At 42.5% G+C, this 24,152-nt stretch overlaps 1 protein-coding gene across 7 annotated transcripts in view; it reads right to left on the minus strand.

Annotated features, from left to right (window-relative positions):
- TDRD7 (tudor domain containing 7) overlaps window positions 1–24,152 on the minus strand; it is a 99,721-nt gene that overhangs the window by 72,818 nt on the left and 2,751 nt on the right. For 4 of the 7 annotated variants that reach the window (XM_075825637.1, XM_075825638.1, XM_075825636.1 and 1 more), the window contains exons 2-3: window positions 7,251–7,468; window positions 1,462–1,603 (exon numbers count right to left, since the gene is read on the minus strand). In XM_075825637.1, coding sequence (XP_075681752.1) covers window positions 1,462–1,603; window positions 7,251–7,463 — 355 coding nt within the window. In that variant the 5' untranslated portion in view covers window positions 7,464–7,468. Of the gene's footprint in view, window positions 1–1,461; window positions 1,604–7,250; window positions 7,469–16,538; window positions 16,624–24,152 lie in introns of all 7 variants that reach the window. The other 3 variants (XM_075825634.1, XM_075825635.1, XM_075825633.1) reach the window with 1 other exon arrangement.

Raw genomic sequence — 24,152 nt, forward strand, 5'->3', positions numbered from 1 at the left:
GGTCAGTTATGCATCAGAGTGTTTTGCGAGTGGCATGCATTATTCATGCACTCCCAAAGCACTTTTTTTTTTCTTATTATTTTTCAATTGAATTGATGTGCAAATCACGCACCGCACACTGATGTGCATCCTTGTGCGGCGCATGGTTTTCACGCACCCATTGACTTCCATGGGCGATAGGTGCGTGAAAAACGCACCACTATAGGACATGCAGTGAGTTTTATGCAAAGGACACACGCTGTGTGAAAACTCCTGCATGTGTGAATGGCACCATTAAAATCAATGGGCCAGTGTGCGGTGCGTGATTTTCACACACAGCACACGGACGAGTTTTACGCTAGTCTGAATGAGCTCTTAAATTAGTGCTGCGGCCCCTTCAATCTTAAAATCTCACACAAAGTGATAACGTGATCGGTGGGGATCCGATTGCTGGGACCCACACCGATCTCAAAGTGATATGCCATTAATTTGTGTGATGGAGATAACTCTTTTAAGAACAAACTCCTATTCTTTCCATGTCATGCTCACAAGGGCCCAGGGCTCTAATATTTGGGGGTCACCCAATGGAAAGCCGAATTTTGTCCATGTGGCATGCCATGTAGCTCCAAGCCATCAAAAATAACTGTATTTTCTTTGAACTAATATTTTGCTAGTTAGGAAAAGAAACACTGATGACCACCAATTTTACCTCCATGTCAATGCTGCAGGCACAGGTACACAAAGCAGTTTCCCAGTGTGATGACCATGCAAACCGCTTTCTAGATCTCAGCCAATAACCAGGTAAAGCGAGTGGAGGGTAAGGGTATGTTCACACGGCCAAATTTCAGACGTATACGAGGCGTATTATGCCTCGTTTTACGTCTGAAAATATGGCTACAATACGTCGGCAAACATCTGCCCATTCATTTGAATGGGTTTGCCGACGTACTGTGCAGACGACCTGTTATTTACGCGTCGGCGTTTGACAGCTGTCAAACGACGACTCGTAAAAATACAGCCTCGTCAAAAGAAGTGCAGGACACTTCTTTCAGACGTTTTTGGAGCTGTTTTCTCATAGACTCCAATGAAAACAGCTCCAAAAACGAGTTGGTAAAAAAATGAGTTGGTAAAAATGCGAGTTGGTAAAAAACGTCTGAAAAGCAGGGTCTGTTTTCCCTTGAAAACAGCTCTGGATTTTCAGACGTTTTGGTTGACTACGTGTGAACATACCCTAAGGGGGTACTGACTGTTAAGCCTGCATTTTCAGGTTTTGTTTTTGAGTGGAGTTAGACTGGAGTTTATTACATTGTGGGCGCTATAACATGAATTTATTTCACTTTTTAAACTGTACTTGTTCAAGGAGAGATACACTTCTATCAAATACTTCCCTTAATAAAAAATAAAAAAAACTTCTGTGTAGCATGAAAGCAAGCTTGTATTTATCACATTTTCATAAACACGAATAAAGAAAAAGTGATTTACCAATATGTATTATAGGGGCGGAATATTTCAATCTCATCTGGCAATTTACTTGACCACCCGATTTCTTCTTTGAGCATCTTTGGCGTGCCACAAGTTCTGCAATCTGGGCAGTTTCTCTGCAGACCACAGCATGGCATGTTAACTGGAATAACAAAAATAAATAAAATAAAAAAAACACACCACAACATACATTTTAGTTGTAATTTCCATCATTTATCAATTGAAATTCAGTTATGACTACACTATCAAGCTTTGATAACATGAAAGTACATGAGTTGCCTTACGGGCCTTATTTGATTTACATGTGCAGCACTAGGTTTACATTTCAAAAGTCTACAGGCAGAAAAATGGCCCCCCCCCCACCATAAACAAAGACACACTAACCACACCCCCTGTAAATAAAAATACGTTAACCCCTTCCCTCTTCGGCCACTTAGGACCTTCCTGACAACCTCATTTTTCAAATCTAACATGTTTCACTATGTGGTAACTTCGTAATGCTTTTACCTATCCAAGCGATTTTGAGATTGTTTTCTCATGACACATTGGACTTTAAGTTAGTGGTAAAATTTGGTCCATACATAAAGTATTTTTTTGTGAAAAACAACAAACTTTAGCAAAAAATTGCAAAAATTTGCATTTTCCTAAATTTAAATGCATCTGCTTGTAAGGCTTCATGCCCACTTCAGTCTTTTTCTTCAGGGTGCTAGCCGTTTTTCAGATGGCTAGCACCCTGACCCATTCATTTCTATGGGGCCATGCACACTTCACTTTTTTTGACGGTCCCGTTGCTCCGTTCCGACAAAAGTAGAGCATGTCCTACTTTTGTCTGAGATTCCGTGCCCGTGAGGCCCATGTAAGTCAATGGGGCCATCAAAAAAACTGAAGGCACACGGAGGGCATCCGTGTGTGTGACGGAGCCGTTGCCTAGCAACGGCCGGGCGGGCAGAGGTACACATACAGAAAGCTACTGCACTAATCGGCAGCCCCTTCTCTCTGTCAGCACTGATCGAGAGAAGAGGCTGCTGATCAGTGCTGGAACGCAGCGATATTAAGAAAAATAAGTTCAAACATACCCCGGCCGTTGTCTTGGTGACGCGTCCCTCCTCGGACATCCAGTCCGACCTCCCTGGATGACGCGGCAGTCCATGTGACCGCTGCAGCCTGTGATAGGCTGCAGCGGTCACATGGTCTGAAACGTCATCTCAGGAGGCCGGACATGTGGAAGAAGCAGGGATTTCTGGGTAAATAGTAACTTTATTTATGTTGCAGGTTTTTTTTTTTAAATGAACCATTAATCTATATTGTTAACGGTATTCCCTGTTCAGCGGTAGTCTCTGTCCAGAGTGCTGAAAGAGTTAAAGGGCTGCACTGTTCGGCAGTAACTCTTTCAGCACCCTGGACAGTGAGTACCGATGGACAGAGAATAGCATGTGCGGCACTCACAATATTGTGTACATAGTGTGAACGGGTTTCAGTTTCCTCTCTGAAACACGGAAGTGTACACGGAGTACACACGGGAAGTACACTGTTCCAATCACGGACACACGGATCCGTGAAAAACGGTGATGGAATTGTGCATGAGGCCTAAGACAGATAGTTATACCACACAAAATAATCACTAATTAACATCCCCCATATGTCTACTTTAGATTGCCATAATTTTTTGAACATCCTTTTATTTTTCTAGGACGTTACAAGGCTTAGAACTTTAGCAGCAATTTCTCACATTTTCAAGAAAGTTTCAAAAGGCTATTTTTACAGGGGCCAGTTCAGTTCTGAAGTGGCTTTAAGGGCCTTCTATATTACAAACCCCCAATAAGTCACCCCATTTTAAAAACTTCACCCCTTAAAGTATTCAAAACAGAATTTAGAAAGTTTCTCAACCCTTGAGAACATTTCACAAGAATTAAAGCAAAGTTGAGGTGAAATTTACAAATTTCATTTTGTTTTTTGCAGAAATAAATTTTTAATCCATTTTTTTTGTAACACAAAGTTTTACCAGAGAAATGCAACTCAATATTTATTGCCCAGGTTCTGCAGTTTTAGGAAATATCCTAATGGCGCGGATCTAAGCTAATTTCAGTCCCCGCCATTACAGGTGGATGTCAGCTGTAAGATACCGCTGACATCCGGTGATGGTGGCACTGACTCAGCTTCTGAGCCGGTGTCCACCATTTGTCGTATGGATACAGAAAAATGCGGGAAGCACTGACTTTCCATGACGTATCCATACGGAAAATGTCCTGAAACCTGAAATTAATCCATAGGTATGGATTTGTATCATAAAAACTCGATACAGCACATAGCAGAGAGATTTTTCAATCAGAGCTTACAAGTTTTCCTCCACAGATTATATGTGCTTCACCATAAATACAAAACACCAAAGAAGAAAATATATGCGGGACCAAGAACTTCCAATAAAAATATATATTTTTATTAATTCATCAATAAAAAAAAACATGCAGGTGCATTTTTAATATAAAAAAAAGTCCTACACGGACTAAAAAGGAAAAAAACAAAAAAAAAACAAAAGTGTGATTAGCAACCCTGTCACAAAGCGCAATTTAACCCGTAAGTGACCGTTCCATAGGGTTTTTACGGCAGCCACTAACGGCCTTTATTCCAATGCAATAGCCTTTTTACGGCAATGCATCAGAATAAATAAACAGAGCAGGGAGCCATTAAAGGGAATGTGTTGCCAGAAAAACATGTTTGTTTTTTTTTAATTAAACATTTAGTGTGTAGGTGATTAAACATTGTTCAAATTTTTTTTATTTTTTTCACGAGTCAGGAAATATTATAAATTAGATTCTAATTTATAATGTTTCCCATTGCTGGTCACTAGATGGAGCTATTCCCAAAATTGCAGCATTGCAAAATTGGGTAAAAAGCCCTCGCTCTAGTGAGCTCTCAGCATCCCCCCCTCCTTTATCCTGGCTAGTGCCGGGATAAACGAGGGGTTTGAACGGTCTAACCTCCTACACTGTGTGTCGCCATTGTTTGAGCGAACACACAGTGTAGTAGGTTTACATACAGTAGTAAACGTACACAAACACGAACATACATTGAAATCTCTTACCTGCTCCTGCCGCCGCGGCTCCCTCCGGCCCGTCCGCTCCGTCTGCTGCCGCTGGTCCAAGTGCACAAGTCCGGAAGCCGCGACCGGAAGTAGTAATCTTACTGTCCGGCCACGACTTCCGGTCCACAGGAAAATGGCGCCGGACGGCGTCAATTTCAAATTGGACTGTGTGGGAGCGGCGCATGCGCAGTTCCCACACAGACGGCGCACACAGAAGTGGATGGGACGGGACCCGTTCGCAGTCCCTATGGGACTGTGGCTGCCGTATTCCATGTCTGTATGTGTCGTTAATCGACACATACAGAAATGGAACAAAAAATGGCAGCCCCCATAGGGAAGAAAAAGTGTAAAAATAAGAAAAAGTAAAACACAAAACACACAAATAAATATAAACGGTTTTAATAAAGCACTAACATCTTTAACATATTAAAAAAAAAATTGTGATGACCCTGTTCCTTTAAATCTCCCTGCTCTCAGTTGCCAGAGGTAGCTGAGGGCATCCCTGCTCAAACGTGTGAGATCGATATTAGTATCGATCTCACCCGTTTAAAGCGTAACTAAACGTTCGATCAACTTTTTATTTTCTAGCAGCATGTGTAATATAAATATATTTTGTAATATACTTTATTAATGAATTTGGGCTCCTTTTTGTGTTATATGCGTTTTAAATGGCCACTGACACTTTTCTACCACATTTTATTTCTTGTATTTCTCCTGTTGCTAGCAGAAATCCGTACACCGTTTGAATGTATCAGTGTACGGATTCTGCTGCCTAGGAGTACAGGTGGGTAGTGGCCCCATCCTGACGTCAGATGTGCACGCCCCCATCGTGACGTCAAGAAGGTCTCTCGGCCTCTATACACTACACAGTTCATGGAAGAGACTGTGTGCACTGGTCTCTGTGAGTAATGAAGTCACAGAGGGACATAATAGCAGTTTAAATTTTTTTTTTTTGCAAAAGTTTAGCAGCGCTTTAACCCCTCAGATACGGCGCTCAATAGCGAGTGCCGCATCTGAGTGGTTTTGAGAGAGGGAGGGAGCTCCCCTCTCATCCCACTGACAACCGGTGATCAGATCACCGAGTGTCTGTGTCTCCGATTGCAGCCAGGGGCCTAATAAAAGGTCCCCAGGTCTGCCTGTAGTGTATGCCTGCTAGGTCATGCCAGAGGCATGACCTAGCAGATCCCGGTCCGTTTTACACAGACAGGCATAATACACTGCAATACAGAAGTACTGCAGTGTATTATAAATGCGATCGTAGGATCGCATAGTTAAGTCCCCTAGTGGGAATAGTAAAAAAAAAAAAAAAAAAAAAAAAAGTTTAAGAAAAGTGAAAAAAAATAAGAAATGAAAAACCCATTTTTCCCCCTTACAAACTGCTTTATTATTAACAAAGTAAAAAAGTTACACGTATTTGGTATCGCCGCGTCCGTAACGACCCCAACTATAAACTTATTTCGTCATTTAGCCCGCACGGTGAACGTCATAAAAAACCATGCAAAAATTGCTGCATTTTTTAATCCAGCCTTAAAGAGGCTCTGTCACCACATTATAAGTGCCCTATCTCTTACATAAGGAGATCAGCGCTATAATGTAGATGACAGTAATGCTTTTTATTTTTAAAAAAAAAAAAAAGATCTGTTTTCACCACTTTATTAGCGATTTTAGATTTATGCTAATTAGTTGCTTAATGCCCAAGTGGGCGTGTTTTAACTTTTGACCAAGTGGGCGTTGTACAGAGGAGTGTATGACGCTGACCAATCAGCGTCATGCACTCCTCTCCATTCATTTAATCAGCGCATAGGGATCCTTTTAAAGTCCCTGTTGAGTGTTGAGTCCCTGGGAGGAGATTTATTAGCTGGACAGTCTCTGGAGCCAAATGGGAAGCTCCCTGGCAGTGGTACCTGTCGCCAAATTTGGGGGTAGAACCTCCCTAATGTGCTGTACTCTGGTCTCCTTGGTGCCCAGCAGCCTCTCTTGGCAGGCATCATTGCATGGCCTGATCTGCTTCGTCCTTGTAGTAGGAAGATACGCTCTGCCAAATCTCAAGGCCTCTAGTCTTCTGAACCATGCCTCTGCAAGGTCCCCTTCTTCAGGCAGACTTTCAGCCTCCCCTATTGGATTAATCCAGTAGGTAACGGCTTTGCAGGACAGTAGCAGGGACAGATATTTGCCGTGATTACCCTTAGGAAATAGGGACAGTACCAGCAGATTCTGGACTGTTGGCAACTATGCCCACACCAACAGTACGTGGAGAACGGGGTCACTTGTTCGGCTGTTTAGATAAATCCCGAAGAACTGAACGAAAGTCACGCACACCTCTGCATTCATTCTCCGCCGGGATAGGGCAACTGCGTCACCAGGCAGGGATCCCAGTTTTGCACATAGGTGTTAGTTGGAAATAGCCCTTTAATTGGAATTTTGCTTTATACCACACTTCTGAATATTCTAATTTTGGAAAGGTGAGAGTGCAAACCATCGTAGAGATCATTTCCTTTTTCAGCCACACCCTCTTCCCACTGGCCCAGATTGGTTCCATTCAACATATAGAACCCAGTTCAACCATTTTTTTCAAGGAGAGTAGCTTACTTCATTTTCCCAGACACACACTTTCTTCATCGCTGCTCAAAATAAACGTTTTTTTTGCAAAAAAAATTAAATTATTAAACAATTCACGTTGCATAATACAGTGTGAACGGCACATTACCTCACCAGCTCGGCCGATATCCAACCTCACAACAGTTGGAATAGCTTTTAGATACGCATCAAGTGTGTGGAAACCCATTTCTTTGAAAGGAATCCATTCTCCAGTGAGACCTTTATATTCATTTTGTAGACGATGCAGAGCCACACCATTTTTGTTGGACTGCAAGACTGCCCGCAGCATCTTTGCAACTAGCTCTTTCTCCGGCTCCAGCATTTTTGCTAAAGGTAAAAAAGAAAAAGAAGACCGTGAGATGCCAAGCCAACAAGTATAGTATGAAATAGGATAACATGCCTTATCTTTCAAATGCTAAATAGGTCAGGAAGAAATAAGGCTCTGTTCACATCTGCGTTGGGGTCCCGTTCTGACGTAGCTTTCCGTCAGAACGGGACCCTGAACAGACAGAAACGGACACCAGAGTTTCCGTTTCAATCACTCTTGATTTCAATGGTGACCGATCCGGTGCCCGTGGTTTCCGTTTGTCTCTGTTGTGCACCGGACCCATTGTCGACTAAACGACGGTTCCGGTGCACAAAAGAGAAACGGAAACCACGGGCACCGGATCAGTCACCATTGAAATCAATGGTGATGGAAACCTCTGGTGTCCGTTCCCGTCAGTTTGTGTCTGTTCAGGGTCCCGTTCTGACGGAAAGCTCCGGCAGAACAGGACCCCAACGCAGATGTGAACAGAGCCTAAAGTGCCATCAATAACCAAAAGAATATCAATCCAAAAAATGGCATCTTTTCACACAAATTTTTTGGGATGATCCAAAGCAGCGATAAAAATAATGACCCCCACCCTTTTGCAGTTCTCGCCAGGATTATAAATGTATGGCCAAATGTATCGTGTCTATTTGACCTCACTTACTACATCACTCACAAGTTGGCTTTACAATAAGAATATGGGATGTATGAGGCTGACCAATCAGCCTCATACACTTCTCATTGTTCCAGCCCATCTTCTTTCACTGCACAATCACACTGTGCTGTGGATCATGCTGGGCTGGAACAATGAGAAGTGTAGGACACTGATTAGTCACTGATTGGTCGGCCTCATACACTCCTCTGTACAACACCCAGTTAGTAAAAAGTAAAATCACGCCCAGTTGTCCATTGAGAAACTAATTAGCATAAATCTAAACTAGCTCATAACTTGCTAAAAAATGATCGTTTTCCAAAATAAAAACCACTGCTGTTATCTACATTCCAGCGCTGATCAGATTATGTAGGAGATAGGGCACTTATAATCTGGTGACAGAGCCTCTTTAGGTACTTTTTTACATTTTGTGTCTCCCTTATTTCCTCATAGATTGTAAACTCTTGTGAGCAGGGTCCTCACTCCTCTTGCTTGAATTGTAAATTATTTTTGTCACTATGGAATGTCGATATTGTCTGTACATGAACCCTCTGAATTGTAAAGTGCTGCGGAATATGTTGGCGCTGTATAAAGATAATTATATGAAATTAGTGACTAGGATGATGTGATGCAGACGGCACCGCACTAATGAGTGGCAGCACCAGCCCTGAAGATGGAGAACATGGCGCAAGCACTGCAAAATACCCCCAATGCTCGGTCTTAAGTACCCACGGCGCCACTCAGAGCAGCTCCGGCCGCATTACATCATGCTGATCAGCAGCAGGTCAATGGTAGTAATACACAGCCGCAGCCCCGCTTTAATGGCAGAGATCAGAAAAACCTTGGATATCAGCCGATATCCCCTGAATGCTGCAATCAAAGCTGAATGCGGTATTCAAAGGGAAAATGAGAAGGGCGAACCCCCTTTGATAACGTCACAGGAAATACCTGACACGCGATCCAGGGATATACCTTATATGGACAGACAGCCCAGGGTCCATTAAAAAAAAACAAGGACTGTGACAATATTTCCTGTTAGGGCATACTTAGGTACTATTAGAACACAGGCTAATCTACTGGCATATAGATATATGGCAATACATTGAAGTTTAAAAATAGAAAAGTAAAAATAAAGTAATGTTAAATAAAAAATAAAACACACACACACACACACACACACACACACACACAATAAATATTAAAAGAAGTCTCAATACATAAAATACACACATTCGGTAATAGTCGCGACCGTAATAACACATTTATAGCGTTAACAACTGCCTGTGTACTATATAGATATAGGCCAGTACATTAAAATGAAATAATGCCGGAGCCGGAGTTCCAGGGTGAATATCTCTGTTTTTTTTTTTGTTTTTTTCTTCCCTTCACTTCATGCACGCCTAGGACCTGATACCACTGGACTTCCCTTTTTAACGAATACATTAAACTTGGAAAACTGAATTCCATTTTAAACGTCTCAGCGCTGGATCCTACCCTGCCCTCTATCTCCAATTGAATATCTCTGTGGCAGATGTGAGCATATTGTTCACCTGGAAGCTCGTATTAGAGATCTGGAGGAGCAGAATGCAACACTGAGGAGGATAGACAATTTTGAACGGAGCTTGCTGCTCACAGAGCATGCAGTTAGTGGGTTACAACTGGAGGGTGAAGACATGGGTGAGCAGGATCAGGTAAGTAGCTGGGTTAATGTAGTTAGGGGCAGTAGAAAGGGGTCAAAGAAAAGGAAGGCCGCTCCGGTTTCTGACATTCCAGGCAAAATTGCCAAGTTGGGTGATGATGCGAGGGTGTCAGTCTCAGAAATGGCAGCCCTAGTGGATACTGATCTCCCTAACAGCCGGGAGAACAGCCCAGCTAGTAGTCGGCGGGATGGTAATGCAGGTAAGCCAAGACAATTGATAGTCGTAGGGGATTCTATAATCAGGAAGACGGATAGAATTATTTGTCGCCAAGACCACCTCAACCGAATGGTTTGCTGTCTCCCTGGTGCCAGGGTTCGGCATGTGGTGGAACGGGTGGACAAATTGATGGGAGGGGCTGGTGATGATCCAGCTGTCGTGGTCCATGTCGGTACCAACGACAGAATAAATGGTAGGTGGAGGAGCCTTAAGAATAAATAATGTAGAAAAAAAAGGGGTAGCCAGGTTAGAGAGGGGTCAGACTATATTGGTGGGGGGAGAAACAGAATGTGGGGAGAGGACTAGACAACAAGATAAGGAGATCCTTTCATTACAAAACAGCAGTGTAAATAAAAAGGACCGATTAATGTCAAATCACATTTCTGATAATAAAAGTGAAAAACTGACAGGCAAGTTAAAGTGTATGTTCACAAATGCCAGAAGTCTAGCAAGCAAAATGGGGGAGCTGGAGGCCTTGATACTGGAAGAAAATATAGATATAGTTGGTGTTGCTGAAACATGGCTGGACTCTTCACATGACTGGGCTGTAAATCTACAGGGTTTTACACTTTTTCGTAAAGACAGGACAAATAGGAAAGGTGGTGGTGTATGTCTGTATGTGAGAAGTGATATGAAGGCGAGTGTGAAAGAGACAATAGTGGGTGAAGACTGTGAGGAGGTTGAAACCTTGTGGGTGGAACTAGAAAGAGAGGTAAACACTGAAAAAATTACTTTTGGTGTAATCTATAGACCCCCCAATATAACTGAGGAGATGGAAGGTCAGATATATAAACAGATGGAGCGGGCTGCACAGGCGGGTACTGTAGTGATAATGGGAGATTTTAATTTCCGGGATATTAATTGGTGTCATGGTTCGGCTTCAACTGCAAAGGGGAGACATTTCCTCAACCTGTTGCAGTAAAATTTTATGGGCCAGTTTGTGGAAGACCCGACTAGAGGTGAAGCTCTGTTGGATCTGGTCATTTCTAATAATGCAGATCTTGTTGGGAATGTCAATGTTCGTGAAAACCTCGGTAACAGTGATCACAATATAGTTACATTTTACCTATACTCTAAAAAACAAACACAGGCTGGGAGGGCAAAAACATTTAATTTTAAGAAAGCCAATTTCCCCAGGATGAGGGCTGCAATTCAGGATATAGACTGGGAAGAACTAATGTCAAATAATGGAACAAATGATAAATGGGAGATTTTCAAATCTACTTTGAGTTATTATAGTGCAAAATTTATTCCTACAGGTAATAAGTATAAACGACTCAAATTAAACCCCACATGGCTTACACCTTCTGTGAAAGGGGCAATACATGACAAAAAAAGGGCATTTAAAAAATACAAATCTGAGGGTACAGCTGTAGCCTTTGTAAAATATAAAGAGCTTAATAAAATCTGTAAAAATGTAATAAAATTAGCAAAAATACAAAATGAAAGGCAGGTGGCCAAGGATAGTAAAACAAATCCTAAAAAATTCTTCAAGCATATAAATGCAAAAAAGCCAAGGTCTGAACATGTAGGACCCCTAGATAATGGTAATGGGGAGTTGATCACAGGGGATCAAGAGAAGGCAGAGTTACTAAATGGGTTCTTTAGCTCTGTATATACAACTGAAGAAAGAGCAGCTGATGTAGCCGGTGCCAGTGCTGTTAATATATCAGTTGATATACTGAATTGGATGAATGTAGAGATGGTCCAAGCTAAATTAAATAAATGTGCACAAGGCCCCGGGACCAGATGGGTTACACCCTAGAATTCTTAAAGAGCTTAGTTCAGTTATTTCTGTCCCCCTTTTCATAATATTCAGAGAATCTCTAGTGACTGGTATAGTGCCAAGGGACTGGCGCAGGGCAAATGTGGTGCCTATTTTCAAAAAGTGCTCTAGGTCTTCCCCGGGTAATTATAGACCAGTAAGCTTAACATCCATCGTGGGGAAAATGTTTGAGGGGCTATTGAGGGACTATATACAGGATTATGTGACAATAAATAGCATTATAAGTGACAGCCAGCACGGTTTTACTAAGGACAGAAGTTGTCAAACTAACCTAATCTGTTTTTATGAAGAGGTGAGCAGAAGTCTAGACAGAGGGGCCGCTGTGGATTTAGTGTTTTTGGACTTTGCAAAGGCATTTGACACTGTCCCCCATAGACGCCTAATGGGTAAATTAAGGACTATAGGTTTAGAAAATATAGTTTGTAATTGGATTGAGAATTGGCTCAAGGACCGTATCCAGAGAGTTGTGGTCAATGATTCCTTCTCTGAATGGTCACCGGTTATAAGTGGTGTACCCCAGGGTTCAGTGCTGGGACCACTATTATTCAACTTATTTATTAATGATATAGAGGAAGGGATTAATAGCACTATTTCTATTTTTGCAGATGACACCAAGCTATGTAATATAGTTCAGACTATGGAAGATGTTCATGAATTACAGGCAGATTTAAACAAACTAAGTGTTTGGGCGTCCACTTGGCAAATGAAGTTTAATGTAGATAAATGTAAAGTTATGCATCTGGGTACCAACAACCTGCATGCATCATATGTCCTAGGGGGCGCTACACTGGCGGATTCACTTGTTGAGAAGGATCTGGGTGTACTTGTAAATCATAAACTCAATAACAGCATGCAGTGTCAATCAGCTGCTTCAAAGGCCAGCAGGATATTGTCGTGTATTAAAAGAGGCATGGACTCGCGGGACAGGGATGTAATAATGCCACTTTACAAAGCATTAGTGAGGCCTCATCTAGAATATGCAGTTCAGTTCTGGGCTCCAGTTCATAGAAAGGATGCCCTGGAGTTGGAAAAAATACAAAGAAGAGCAACGAAGCTAATAAGGGGCATGGAGAATTTAAGTTATGAGGAAAGATTGAAAGAATTAAAAACCTATTTAGCCTTGAAAAAAGACGACTAAGGGGGGACATGATTAACTTATATAAATATATTAATGGCACATACAAAAAATATGGTGATATCCTGTTCCTTGTAAAACCCGCTCAAAAAACAAGGGGGCACTCCCTCCGTCTGGAGAAAAAAAGGTTTAAGCTGCAGAGGCGACAAGGCTTCTTTACAGTAAGAACGGTGAATTTATGGAATAGCCTACCACAGGAGCTGGTCACAGCAGGGACAGTAGATGGCTTTAAAAAAGGGTTAGATAATTTCCTAGAAAAAAAAAATATTAGCTCCTATGTGTAGAAATTTTTCCTTCCCTTTTCCCTTCCCTTGGTTGAACTTGATGGACATGTGTCTTTTTTCAGCCGTACTAACTATGTAACTATGTAACTATATATATCACACATACACACAAATGCAAATTTTTTACAATAAACATTAAAATACAAGTCCCAATACATAAAATAATATACACATTTGGTATCGTTGGGACCGTAATAACCTGCACAACAAATGTATAGTGTCATTTATGATGACTGGTGTATACTGTATATTAGGTATACTGATGTATTCAAGCCCGACAAACCAAAAGAAGAGACTCTTTTGGTCTCAATCGGGCTAATGTAGCCCTATGAACATGTTTATCGTGGATGTTAGAAGCTTTCCCCAAAGTACACGATAAACATAGGGCACGAGCACGATGTGAAGGGGGCCTTAGACGTATGTCGGCCAAACCTGCCGACCATCTAATGCGTATGGAGGCGTCCCGACTCACCGACAGCAGATGTTGGGGAAGAGAAGGGTTCTGCTGATGCTTAGTAAGGCCTCATGCACACGAACGTAAAAACGCCCGTAATTACGAGCCGTAATTACGGGCCCATAGACTTCTATTAGCTACGGGTACCTTCCCGTTTGCTTACGGGAAGGTGCCCGTGCCGTTGAAAAATATAGAACATGTCCTATTTCAGGCCGTAATAACGGCACGGGCAGGCCCATAGAAGTCTATGGGGCTCCCGTAATTACGGGCGACTACGTGTGTGCACCCATAATTACGGGAGCGTTGCTAGGCGATGTCAGGGGATAGTCACTGTCCAGGGTGCTGAAAGAGTTAACTGATCGGCAGTAACTCTCAGCACACGGGACAGTGACTACCGCTGGAGTTAATAGTATTAAAAGTTAACTTACCCAGAACTCTTCTTCTTCCTCCAGTCCGGCCTCCCGGGATGACGTTTCATCCCATGTGACCGCTGCAGCCAATCACAGGGCAAATCACTGGCTGCAGCGGTCACATGGACTGCCGTGTCATCCAGGGAGGTCGGACTGGATGTCAAGAGAGGGACGCGTCACCAAGAGAACGGCTGGGTAAGTATGAATTTCTTTTACTTTTTCTGCGGAAAGGGCTGTCCCTTCTCTCTATCCTGCACTGATAGAGAGAAGGGCTGCCGAATAATGCAGTGTAAATTTGCAGCGAAAACGTACCCGTAAATACGGGTGGAAAACTGGCGACACCGGACCCATATTTACAGGCACGGGTCCATAAATACTGGTGCAATACGGGTCAAATACGTGTGACCAAGGACCCGTATTTACGGGAGGACAAAAATACGTTTGTGTGCATGAGGCCTAAGCAGGTTTTTTTTTTCCCAACATGGGGCCCAGAAAACTGTCGTGTGGACGGCATCTCCTGGAGGCTGCTCTGACCTTGGTCACCACATGACTCCTGACCTTTGGTGACTTTCACATGGGAGCAAAAGAGATGGAGCAGGCAGGAAGTTGTGGTTTCACAACAGCTGAATGGCTGCCCACATGGGGGGACCTCACTACAGTATGTGTCCCCCCACAATCATCTGTACTCGTGCTTGGGAATCACCACCACATTGGCTTCAGACCATCTCAATGTACTCGTTTTACATATAAATAGGGGAATTCATTGGCAGCTCAAAATGATGATCTGGCGCAGAGCGAGAGGTTATTGTGTGATCCACCATAATCATCTACAGTGGAAAAGACAACTTTTCCCTTTGTATTCATAAACCGATTACCCTGGTAATGCCAATTTGAAGGGTATGTACACCTTTAAAAAAAATAATTAATTTGGTGCAACTTTCTAAATACCTTTTATTAAAAGTTATTTTTACTTTTTGAGATACAGCTGCTTTGTATACACAGCATCTGTATCTTGCGCTAGGACCTAAATCCATCAGGTCAGCGGCACTGACTGGTTCAGTTTCAGCGGGTTCTGCGTGTCTCTGACATGCAGGATCGAGCTGTTACCGGTCACATCTACGTTTCTAACAACTTTTTTATTTTTAGGGGTGGAATAGGAAAAAAAAACCTGCGATTTCTCAATCTTTTGGGAGGGTTTAGTCTATACTGCGTTCACCGTGCGGTAAAAACTGCATGTTCGCTTTATTCTGCGGGTCAATACAATTACGGCAATACCAAATTTTTATAGTTTTTTTATGTTTTACTACTTTTACAATTTAAAAAAAAAAAAACGGATTGCTACAAGTAAAATAGGAGTTGTCACCATATTCGGAGAGCCATAAAAAAAAAATATAATTTTGTTGATTGAGCGGTAGGTATGATGACTTATTTTTTGCGCTGCGAGCTGTAGTTTCTATTGGTACTACTTTGGGGTATATGAGGCTTTTCGATCACTTTTTATTCCTTTTTATGTGGGAGATGAAGTCAACAGAAAACAGCAATTCAGGAGTTTTAAAATAATTTTTTTTTTTACGATGTTCACTGTGTGGGCTAAATAACGACATTGTAATAGTTACGACTTTTATGGATGCGGCTATACCAGTTATGCTAATTTTTCTTTGCATTGCGTTTAGGGGGAAAATGTTAGATACAGTTAAAGCTTTTTTAATATATTATATAAATAACTTTTTTTTTTTTTTTTACTAGTCCCCCCGAGGGGACTTGAACCAGCAGTCTTTGGAATGCTTGCATAATATACTGCAATACTAATGTATTGCAGTATATCGTCATACTGACACTATGAAGACCTGCCAGAGGTGGCATACCAACCATCGTCACTCCGCAATCGCGTCACGGGGTTTGGGTGTGTGTGTGTGTGTGTGTGAGTGAGTGAGTGAGTGAGTGTGAGTGAGTGTGGTTGCAATGTTACAGGGGGCCTCCCCCTGTTTCTAACCACTTAAATGCAGCGTTTGCAATCGACCTCAGCATTTAAGGGGTTAAACAAGCAGGATCCCATTCGTTACACTGAAGTCTCAGCTGTAAAATACAGCAGACACTCGTTCTATGGCGCAGGCTCAACCCGTGAGCCCACTCCATACTCCCTCACCCAACGTGCGCTGTATATTATTTATATTTATATATATATATATATATATATATATATATATATATATATATATATATATATATATATATATATATATAGCGGATGTCGGGAAGGGGTTAACTCCTGTTACCGTATAAGTACTGTTTCCCTGCATAAAATATTGAGTTTTTACACCACATATTCATTTGGATTACTATAAATGACGTGCTCCTCCTTGGCTTAAAATACTCCTTTGGGTAACTCAATACATGACAATTTACTGCATATTCTAGAGGGTTCCACGGTGGACAAAATTTGAACTTACATAAGGCAACTGGCTGCAGTAGAAGTATTCCCCCACTGAGGTCTGCAACAAAAGACCAGGAACGCTAAGCACCGCCCCTCAGCAACTGTTAGACAAAAATGGACGGGATTATTAAGAAACGAACCCTATGTTTTATGCAAGATTTCTACAAGACTATTTCAGAAATATGCAGAAAATCCTGTAGTCTGATACTGTGCGGGCAAGTTTTTACTTTTATTATTCATTTCCGCAACAAAAAAAATAATAATTTCTTTAACCCGTCAGTGACCGCCAATACGCCTTTTCACGGCGGCCACTAATGGGCTTTAATTCTGATGCATACGCCTTTTCACAGCGCTGCATCAGAATAAACAGAGCAGGGAGCCGTTAAATCTCCCTGCTCTCAGAGGTAGCTGAGGGCTGGAGGCATCCCTGCTCGAACAGGTGAGATCGATATAAGTATCGATCTCACCTGTTTCACCCCACAGATGCGGCGCTCGCTATGAAGAGAGGGAGGGAGCTCCCTCTCATCCCACTGACACCCGGTGATAAGATCGCCGAGTGTCTGTGTCTCCGATGGCAGCCAGGGGCCTAATAAAGGCCCCCAGATCTGCCCGTAGTGAATGCCTGCTAGGTCATGCCAGAGGCATGTCCTAGCAGATGCCTGTCCATTTTAAACTGTACAGGCATAATACACTGCAATACAGAAGTATTGCAGTGTATTATAAAAGCGATAGGATGATTGCATATTAAAGTCCCCTAGTGGGACTAGTAAAAAGTAAAAAAAAAAAAAGTTTAAAGTTAATAAAAAAAATGAAAAAAATAAATTAAAAACCCACTTTTTACCCTTACAAAATGCTTTACTATTAAAAAAACAAAATAAAGTTAAAAAGTTACACATATTTGGTATCGCCGCGTCCGTAATGACCCCGCCTATAAAGCTTTTACATTATTTAACCCGCACGGTGAACGTCGCAAAAAAAATAATATAAAAAACAATGGAAAAATTGCTGTTTTCTGTGAATTCTGCCTTAAAAAAATTTGATAAAAAGTGATCAAAAAGCCGCATCTACTCCAAAATGGTACCAATAAAAACTAAAAGTCGTCCCGCAAAAAAAAAAAATCCTCATACAACCGCCTCGGCGAAAAAATAAAAAAAGTTATTGCTCTTCAAATATGGACACACAAAAACAAATAATTTTGAAAACAAAAAGTGTTTTTACTGTGTAAAAGTAATAAAACATACAAAATCTAAACAAATTTGGTATCGTTGCAATCGTAACAACCCGCTGAATAAAGTTATTGTGTTATTTATACCACACGGTAAACGGCGTAAATTTAGGACGCAAAAAAGTGTGGCGAAATCTCCGTTTTTTTCCTAACCCCCCCCCCCCCCAAAAAAAGTTCATCAATAAATTATATAGGGATAAGAAGACACTACCAAAAATATCTGTATCCACTAGGGATGTCACGATACCAGAATTTGGACTTCGATACCGATACTTCGTTTAGTATTGCGATTTCGATACCACAACGATACTTTGCCAACAGTAATAAAAAAAGTTCTTCCATTTTCTGATGTGAGGCTTGAGGTGTGATGCTGAATTTAACCTCCACGTGCCTCACATTAATAGTAATTAACCCCATCATGTTTCTCAGTCATAATGGGTTAATGTGTGAGTTACATGATGGGGTTACTATTAATGTGAGGCACATGGAGGTTAAATGAATCACACCTCGTGCCTCACATTAATAAGTGAAAATAATTTAAATTTTATTTTTTTTACAGCGTACACATCATAAATGCTGCAAAAAAATAATTGTTCTGCAGGTTATTACGGCCGCGCCAATACCGAATGTGTATATTTTATGTATTGAGACTTATTTTAATGTTTATTGTAAAAAAAGGTGTATGTGTATTTTTTTTAGATTTAATATTACTTCATGTTTTTACTTTATTTTTAAACTTTAACGTACTGGCATATATCAGATATATGTCAGTACATTAGCCTGCGGACGTATAGTACACAGGCAGTGGTTAGGACATACCTAAGTATGCCCTAACAGGAAATATGGTAAGACAGCCCTGGGGTTCTTCAATGAACACTGGGCTGTCTGCCCATATATGGTATGGCCTTCGATCACATCACAGGAATTCCCTGTGATGCGATCCATGGGCATCCCCCTTCTCATTTTCTCCTGAATGCTGCAGTCAGCTTTGATCGCAGAATTCAGGGGAATAGCGGCAGAGATGAGAGGTTTCTCTGATCTCCGTCGTTATAGAGCGGGGCTGCGGCTGTGTAATACAACCATTGCCTGACATAAGTGCGCGTGTGGTCAGCATGAGGAGATGCGGCCAGCGCTTCACTAATGAGGGCAGGCACTGGAGACAGAATATGGGTGTGTTTTGCAGTGCGCCCGCCATGTTCTGTCTTCAGAGTCGCTGCTCATTAGTGCAGGGCTGGTCGTATCGCATCAACCTGACGGTGCGCACTTGTCAGGACTCCGGAGCGGGGCAGTGGCTGTATTACACAGCCGCAGCCCCGCTCTCATACATTCATGTGTTACTATACGGAGCGGTGAGGCCGCAAAGCTTAGTATCGAAATACGTGAAATAACAGTTTGGGAATAACCGTTTGGGAATGCACAGTATCGAAGTTTCGATGCATCGTGCATCCCTAAAATTATATGTACCTCTAAATGGTGCTATTAAAAAATACAACTTGTCCTGCAAAAAACAAGACCTTATACAGCTATGTCGACGCAAAAATAAAAAAGTTATAGCTCTTGGAATGAGACGATGGTAAAAATTAGCTTGGTCATTAAGGTTTAAAATAGGCTGGTCATTAAGGGGTTAAGGCTTCCTTCAAACACTTCTTGCGTGGCTTTTTTTGGCCCCCCCCCCAAAAAAAAAAAAGTCGCAAAAACCTCACTTTTTTTTTTTTGTAAAATGGTACATGCGGTTTTTATGGAGTTTACTACAACCATATATTTTTTTTAAGGTGGCGTTTTTCACATTGCAAATCACGTAATGCAAAGATTCCTCTTTGCAACACATGATTTATTCTAAAAAAAACAAAACCCACACATTGGCACATGCATTTCTTAACAAGGCAAGAGAAACCTGGGGAGATCTTAGAGAAAAACGGCACTAAATTCTGGAAAAAAAGCCAGCCTGCGATTTTGAACGTGCCATTTTTCCTAAAAAACCCTGCGTATAAAGCCACCCTTGAGGCGGATCAGCCATGGCAGCACAACTTGTAGCTGTTTTGCCTGAGCTTCTGTGAACAGCATTTAGAGAGCCACATGGACCATAGGAACAGGAGGGAACCAATTGACTGTGTGGGAGATGTCTATGCATGCTCTGTGATCTGTGCAGGGGTCACTGTGCAGGAAGGGATAGGAGGGGAGCGGTGTCCATCACCTATTGTCAATGGTGGATCCTGTGTGATCTATAGACGTGTTACCAGTGGCGTACCTATATGGCTCACAAGTCGCAACCGCGACCAGGCCCCCGAAGCCAGGGGGGCCATCACACCCTGCATTACATCTATCCACAGTTATTATAGTAAGTGGGGCCTATGTAGTAAACTACAGACTCCCGTTACGTAACAACATACTTACCCACCTCACACCTACGTCTTGTCTGGGCGCAACGTTAAGTCCTGACGCCTTTCACAAGCGCGAACGACGGGACGCTGAATGGAGTCAAGACCCGCACTGCGTTCGGAGAAATAGAGGACCTGATTCAGGAGCGAGGAGGGTAAGTATAAGAATACTGTCTGTTGGGACCCTGTATCTAATCCTATCACATGTGATACGGTCTACTAGGCCCTTTATCTAATCCTTTCATGTGTGTACGGTCTGCTGAGCCCTGTATCTAATCGTACCCAGTGGCGGAGCTATAGGGGTTGCAGCTTTATAGATAACTTGTCACTTGGCACTCAGCTGCACATGTAATGGGCAGGGATGCACAAACCCTGTCACTTTAAAAACATTTTCCTATCCTCCTCCGTAAGGCTGGGTTGGGGTCACACACACTATTTACGGACGTAATTCGGGCGTTTTAGACCCGAATTACGTCCGAAAATTCGGCTCAGAAGCGTTGGCAAACATCTGCCCATTCATTAGTATGGGTCTTACGATGTTCTGTGCCGACGGTCATTTTTTTTTACGCGCCGCTGTCAAAAGGCGGCGCGTAAAAAAAAGACGCCCGCGTCAAAGAAGTGCATGTCACTTCTTCAGACGTAAATGGAGCCGTTTTCCCTTGACTCCATGTAAAACCAGCTCCAATTACGTCCGTAATGGACGCAGCGAAAAGCGCCTGCACATGCCATTACGGCTGAAATGCCAGAGCTGTTTTCTCCTGAAAACAGCCCCATAATTTCAGCCGTAACGGACGCTGCCGTGTGAACATACCCTTATTTAGATATCGGTGCCGTTATATTTGGTGTCCGATATGTAAATAACCCCCTGAACGGTCAATGGGACGTGTAAATGGCAAGGGGGAATGTTACTATCACTGTGACACTGTCCAATCAGCTACTGAGTGTCACAGCTGCTTGTGCTGTGTGAACGGCCTGCAAAAAACCTGTGTGAACAGGGCCTTAACGTGATACCGTAAAGATCTGTAATTTGCTGCCGGCAGTGCTTAGGACAGGCAGATTTTGACTGACAGCATGAGATCTGCCAGACTACACATAGCATAAAAGGTGCAGTAACAAACAACGTCATTATTGGCAAGAATAAACAAACGCAAATGAAAGTCATACTAATCCAGGGATGGGCAAATTACTAGCAGTCAGTTACACCACGCCAGGAGACAGTTTGATTCCTTTTTTGTAGCCAGAAACAAAAAGGAACTTCAGACATCAATAGAAAACAACCCAACAAGCGAGGCCTAGTTCACATTTAAGCCTTCCATCGGAGGTTGGATTTCCTGACTTATACCTCTGACTGCCTGTATAAGCGTAAGGCTATGCTCACACGGAGTATTTTGGGGGAGGAATATCTGCCTCAAAATTCCGTTTGGAACTTTGAGGCAGATATTCCTCTCCCTGCACGCCGATTTTCGCGGCAATTATCGCGCCGTTTTTTGCCCGCGGCCATTGAGCGCCGCGGGCATAAAACAGCGAGATATACGCTTTCTCCTGCCTCCCATTGAAGTCATAGGGCATGTCACTTCTTTTTCCCGCGAGGCAGTTTTACTGCTCGCGGGAAAAAGACGCCGACGCCTCCCATTGAAATCAATGGGAGGCGTTCTCGGGCCGTTTCTGCCGAGTTTTGCGACGCGGTTTCCGCGTCAAAAAACTCGGCAAAATACCCCGTGTGAACATAGCCTAAAGTGTCATACGTCGCCAATAGGCTCCCATAGTGTGTAAAAAATAAAATAAAAAGCTGATGATGTAATTAATATAAGGGCAAGGCCAGACTGCTGTCTTAGGCCTCATGCACACGAACGTATTTTTGTCCTCCCGTAAATACGGGTCCTTGGTCACACGTATTCGACCCGTATTGCACCAGTATTTACGGGCACGTTTCCGCTGCAAAATTGCACTGCAGTAATCGGCAACCCTTCTCTCTATCTGTGCAGGATAGAGATGGGACAGCCCTTTCTGCAGAAAAAGTAAAAGAAACTCATACTTACCCAGCCGTTGTCTTGGTGACGCGTCCCTCTCTTGACATCCAGTCCGGCCTCCCTGGATGACGCGGCAGTCCATGTGACCGCTGCAGCCTGTGATTGGCCGCAGCGGTCACATGGGATGAAACGTCATCCCAGGAGGCCGGACTGGAGGAAAAAGCAGGGAGTTCTGGGTAAGTATGAACGTCTTTTTTTTTTTTTTTACAGGTTGATCTATATTGTGATCGGAAGTCACTGTCCAGGGTGCTGAAACAGTTACTGCCGATCGTTTAACTCTTTCAGCACCCTGGACAGTGACTATTAACTGATGTCGCCTAGCAACGCTCCCGTAATTACGGGTGCACACACGTAGTCACCCGTAATTACGGGAACCCCATAGACTGCTATGGGCCTGCACAGACGGCGTACAGCATGGTGGATGGAACGGGTCCCGTTCGCATTCTCTATGGGGCTGTATGTGCCGTATTCCATGTCTGTATGTGTCGTTAATCGACACATACAGAGATGGAAAAAAAAAATGGCAGCCCCCATAGACAAGAAAAAGTGAAAAAATAAAAAAAAAAAGTAAAACAAAACACACAAATAAATAAAACATTTTTTAATAAAACACTAAAAGCAAATTGATATATCAAAAAAAAATTCCGCGACACCCGTCCTTTAAAGGGTATCTTTAGGTAACATTTCTGAATAAGCCGTCATATGTGTGTACATGGAATAACTTCTGTCCATTATAGGACATTAATTAGCAGTTTCCCCTCTGTAGGCACTATAATTCACATATACATAGAAGCTGCAGCATGGAGGAAATTATACAGCAGTAATGAGCAGTGTAGCTGAGAATCCAGCACTGGGGTGACAGATGCCTTACCACCACGTCTGTGTGTTTCACTCTGCTCCTACTTCCTCCCCCTGCTCACGCCTACCCTCAGCAGCGTGTGTTGCCGAGTCACTCTCTTTCTGCTTTCACTTGCCCCTCCATAGACATATATAGGCAGACAGTGAAGAGACATACTCACACCTTCTACAGACAGTCAATTCTGCTCTGTAACCAGGGACAAACTTTGCTTGACAACAGCCGGACAGCAGATTACAGGAAGGGAGACCCCTAGTGGCAGTAACTTCACACAGAATTTGCATGGATAAAACTATATTTTAACAGCAAGTAAACTACAAAGTTGATCTATATCAGGTATACTATTAAATTTGCATAAGTTGCTAGAAAAGTTAGTGTACATTTAAAGGGATAATAAATATACTAAGATGGCAAATCTGGGGTCCTTCAGTAGGCCCCTGGCTGCCATGACTACCCATTTGTACCCTGCGATCGCTATTGACCACGGTATCTAAGGGCTGGGATCAGAGTTATGTCAGATCATAGCCATTGCAGCAGGGTGCCATTTGTATGGTATAACCTATACCAGCTGCTAATGCCACGGGTTTAGTGCCAGAGCCTGTGTCGTACATTTACAGTGGGTTGCGCAAAGTACTTTCCCACATCACTGTAGATGTATGAAAGTTGTGGGGAAGGGATTAAGGGTATGGTCACAAGGTCAGAATATGAACTAGAAAATACATTGTGGATTTTGAAGTTAATCCACGGAAGAAACTTAGATTTTTGCTTCAAATTGTAATTTAATGGAGTTAGCGGGCAGTTTTTCTGTACAGAATCCGTACAATAACGAACCACGGCGCATTCATTTTTCTGCACCGATTTTTTTTCCAGGACAGGTGAATGGGGCCTAAGTGTGCATGTGTAAATGGTTTATGGATCAAATGAAATTTGCCAGAAAACTGATTTGTCCGTCAATCACTACAACCATAACAACTGTAGTGTGTGAACAGCAACTGAAATACAACTCCATTATAGGGAACGGGATGATTTTATATTACAAAGAAGAGAATTGGTTGTCTCCTAATAAAATATTAGTGCGTGTAAACAGGAACACATTCATACAAATAGGCAACCACGTTATGCATGAACACGCTAAGTCCAC

Source organism: Rhinoderma darwinii, chromosome 1 (genome assembly GCF_050947455.1).
Source record: "Rhinoderma darwinii isolate aRhiDar2 chromosome 1, aRhiDar2.hap1, whole genome shotgun sequence".
Lineage (NCBI taxonomy): Eukaryota > Metazoa > Chordata > Amphibia > Anura > Rhinodermatidae > Rhinoderma > Rhinoderma darwinii.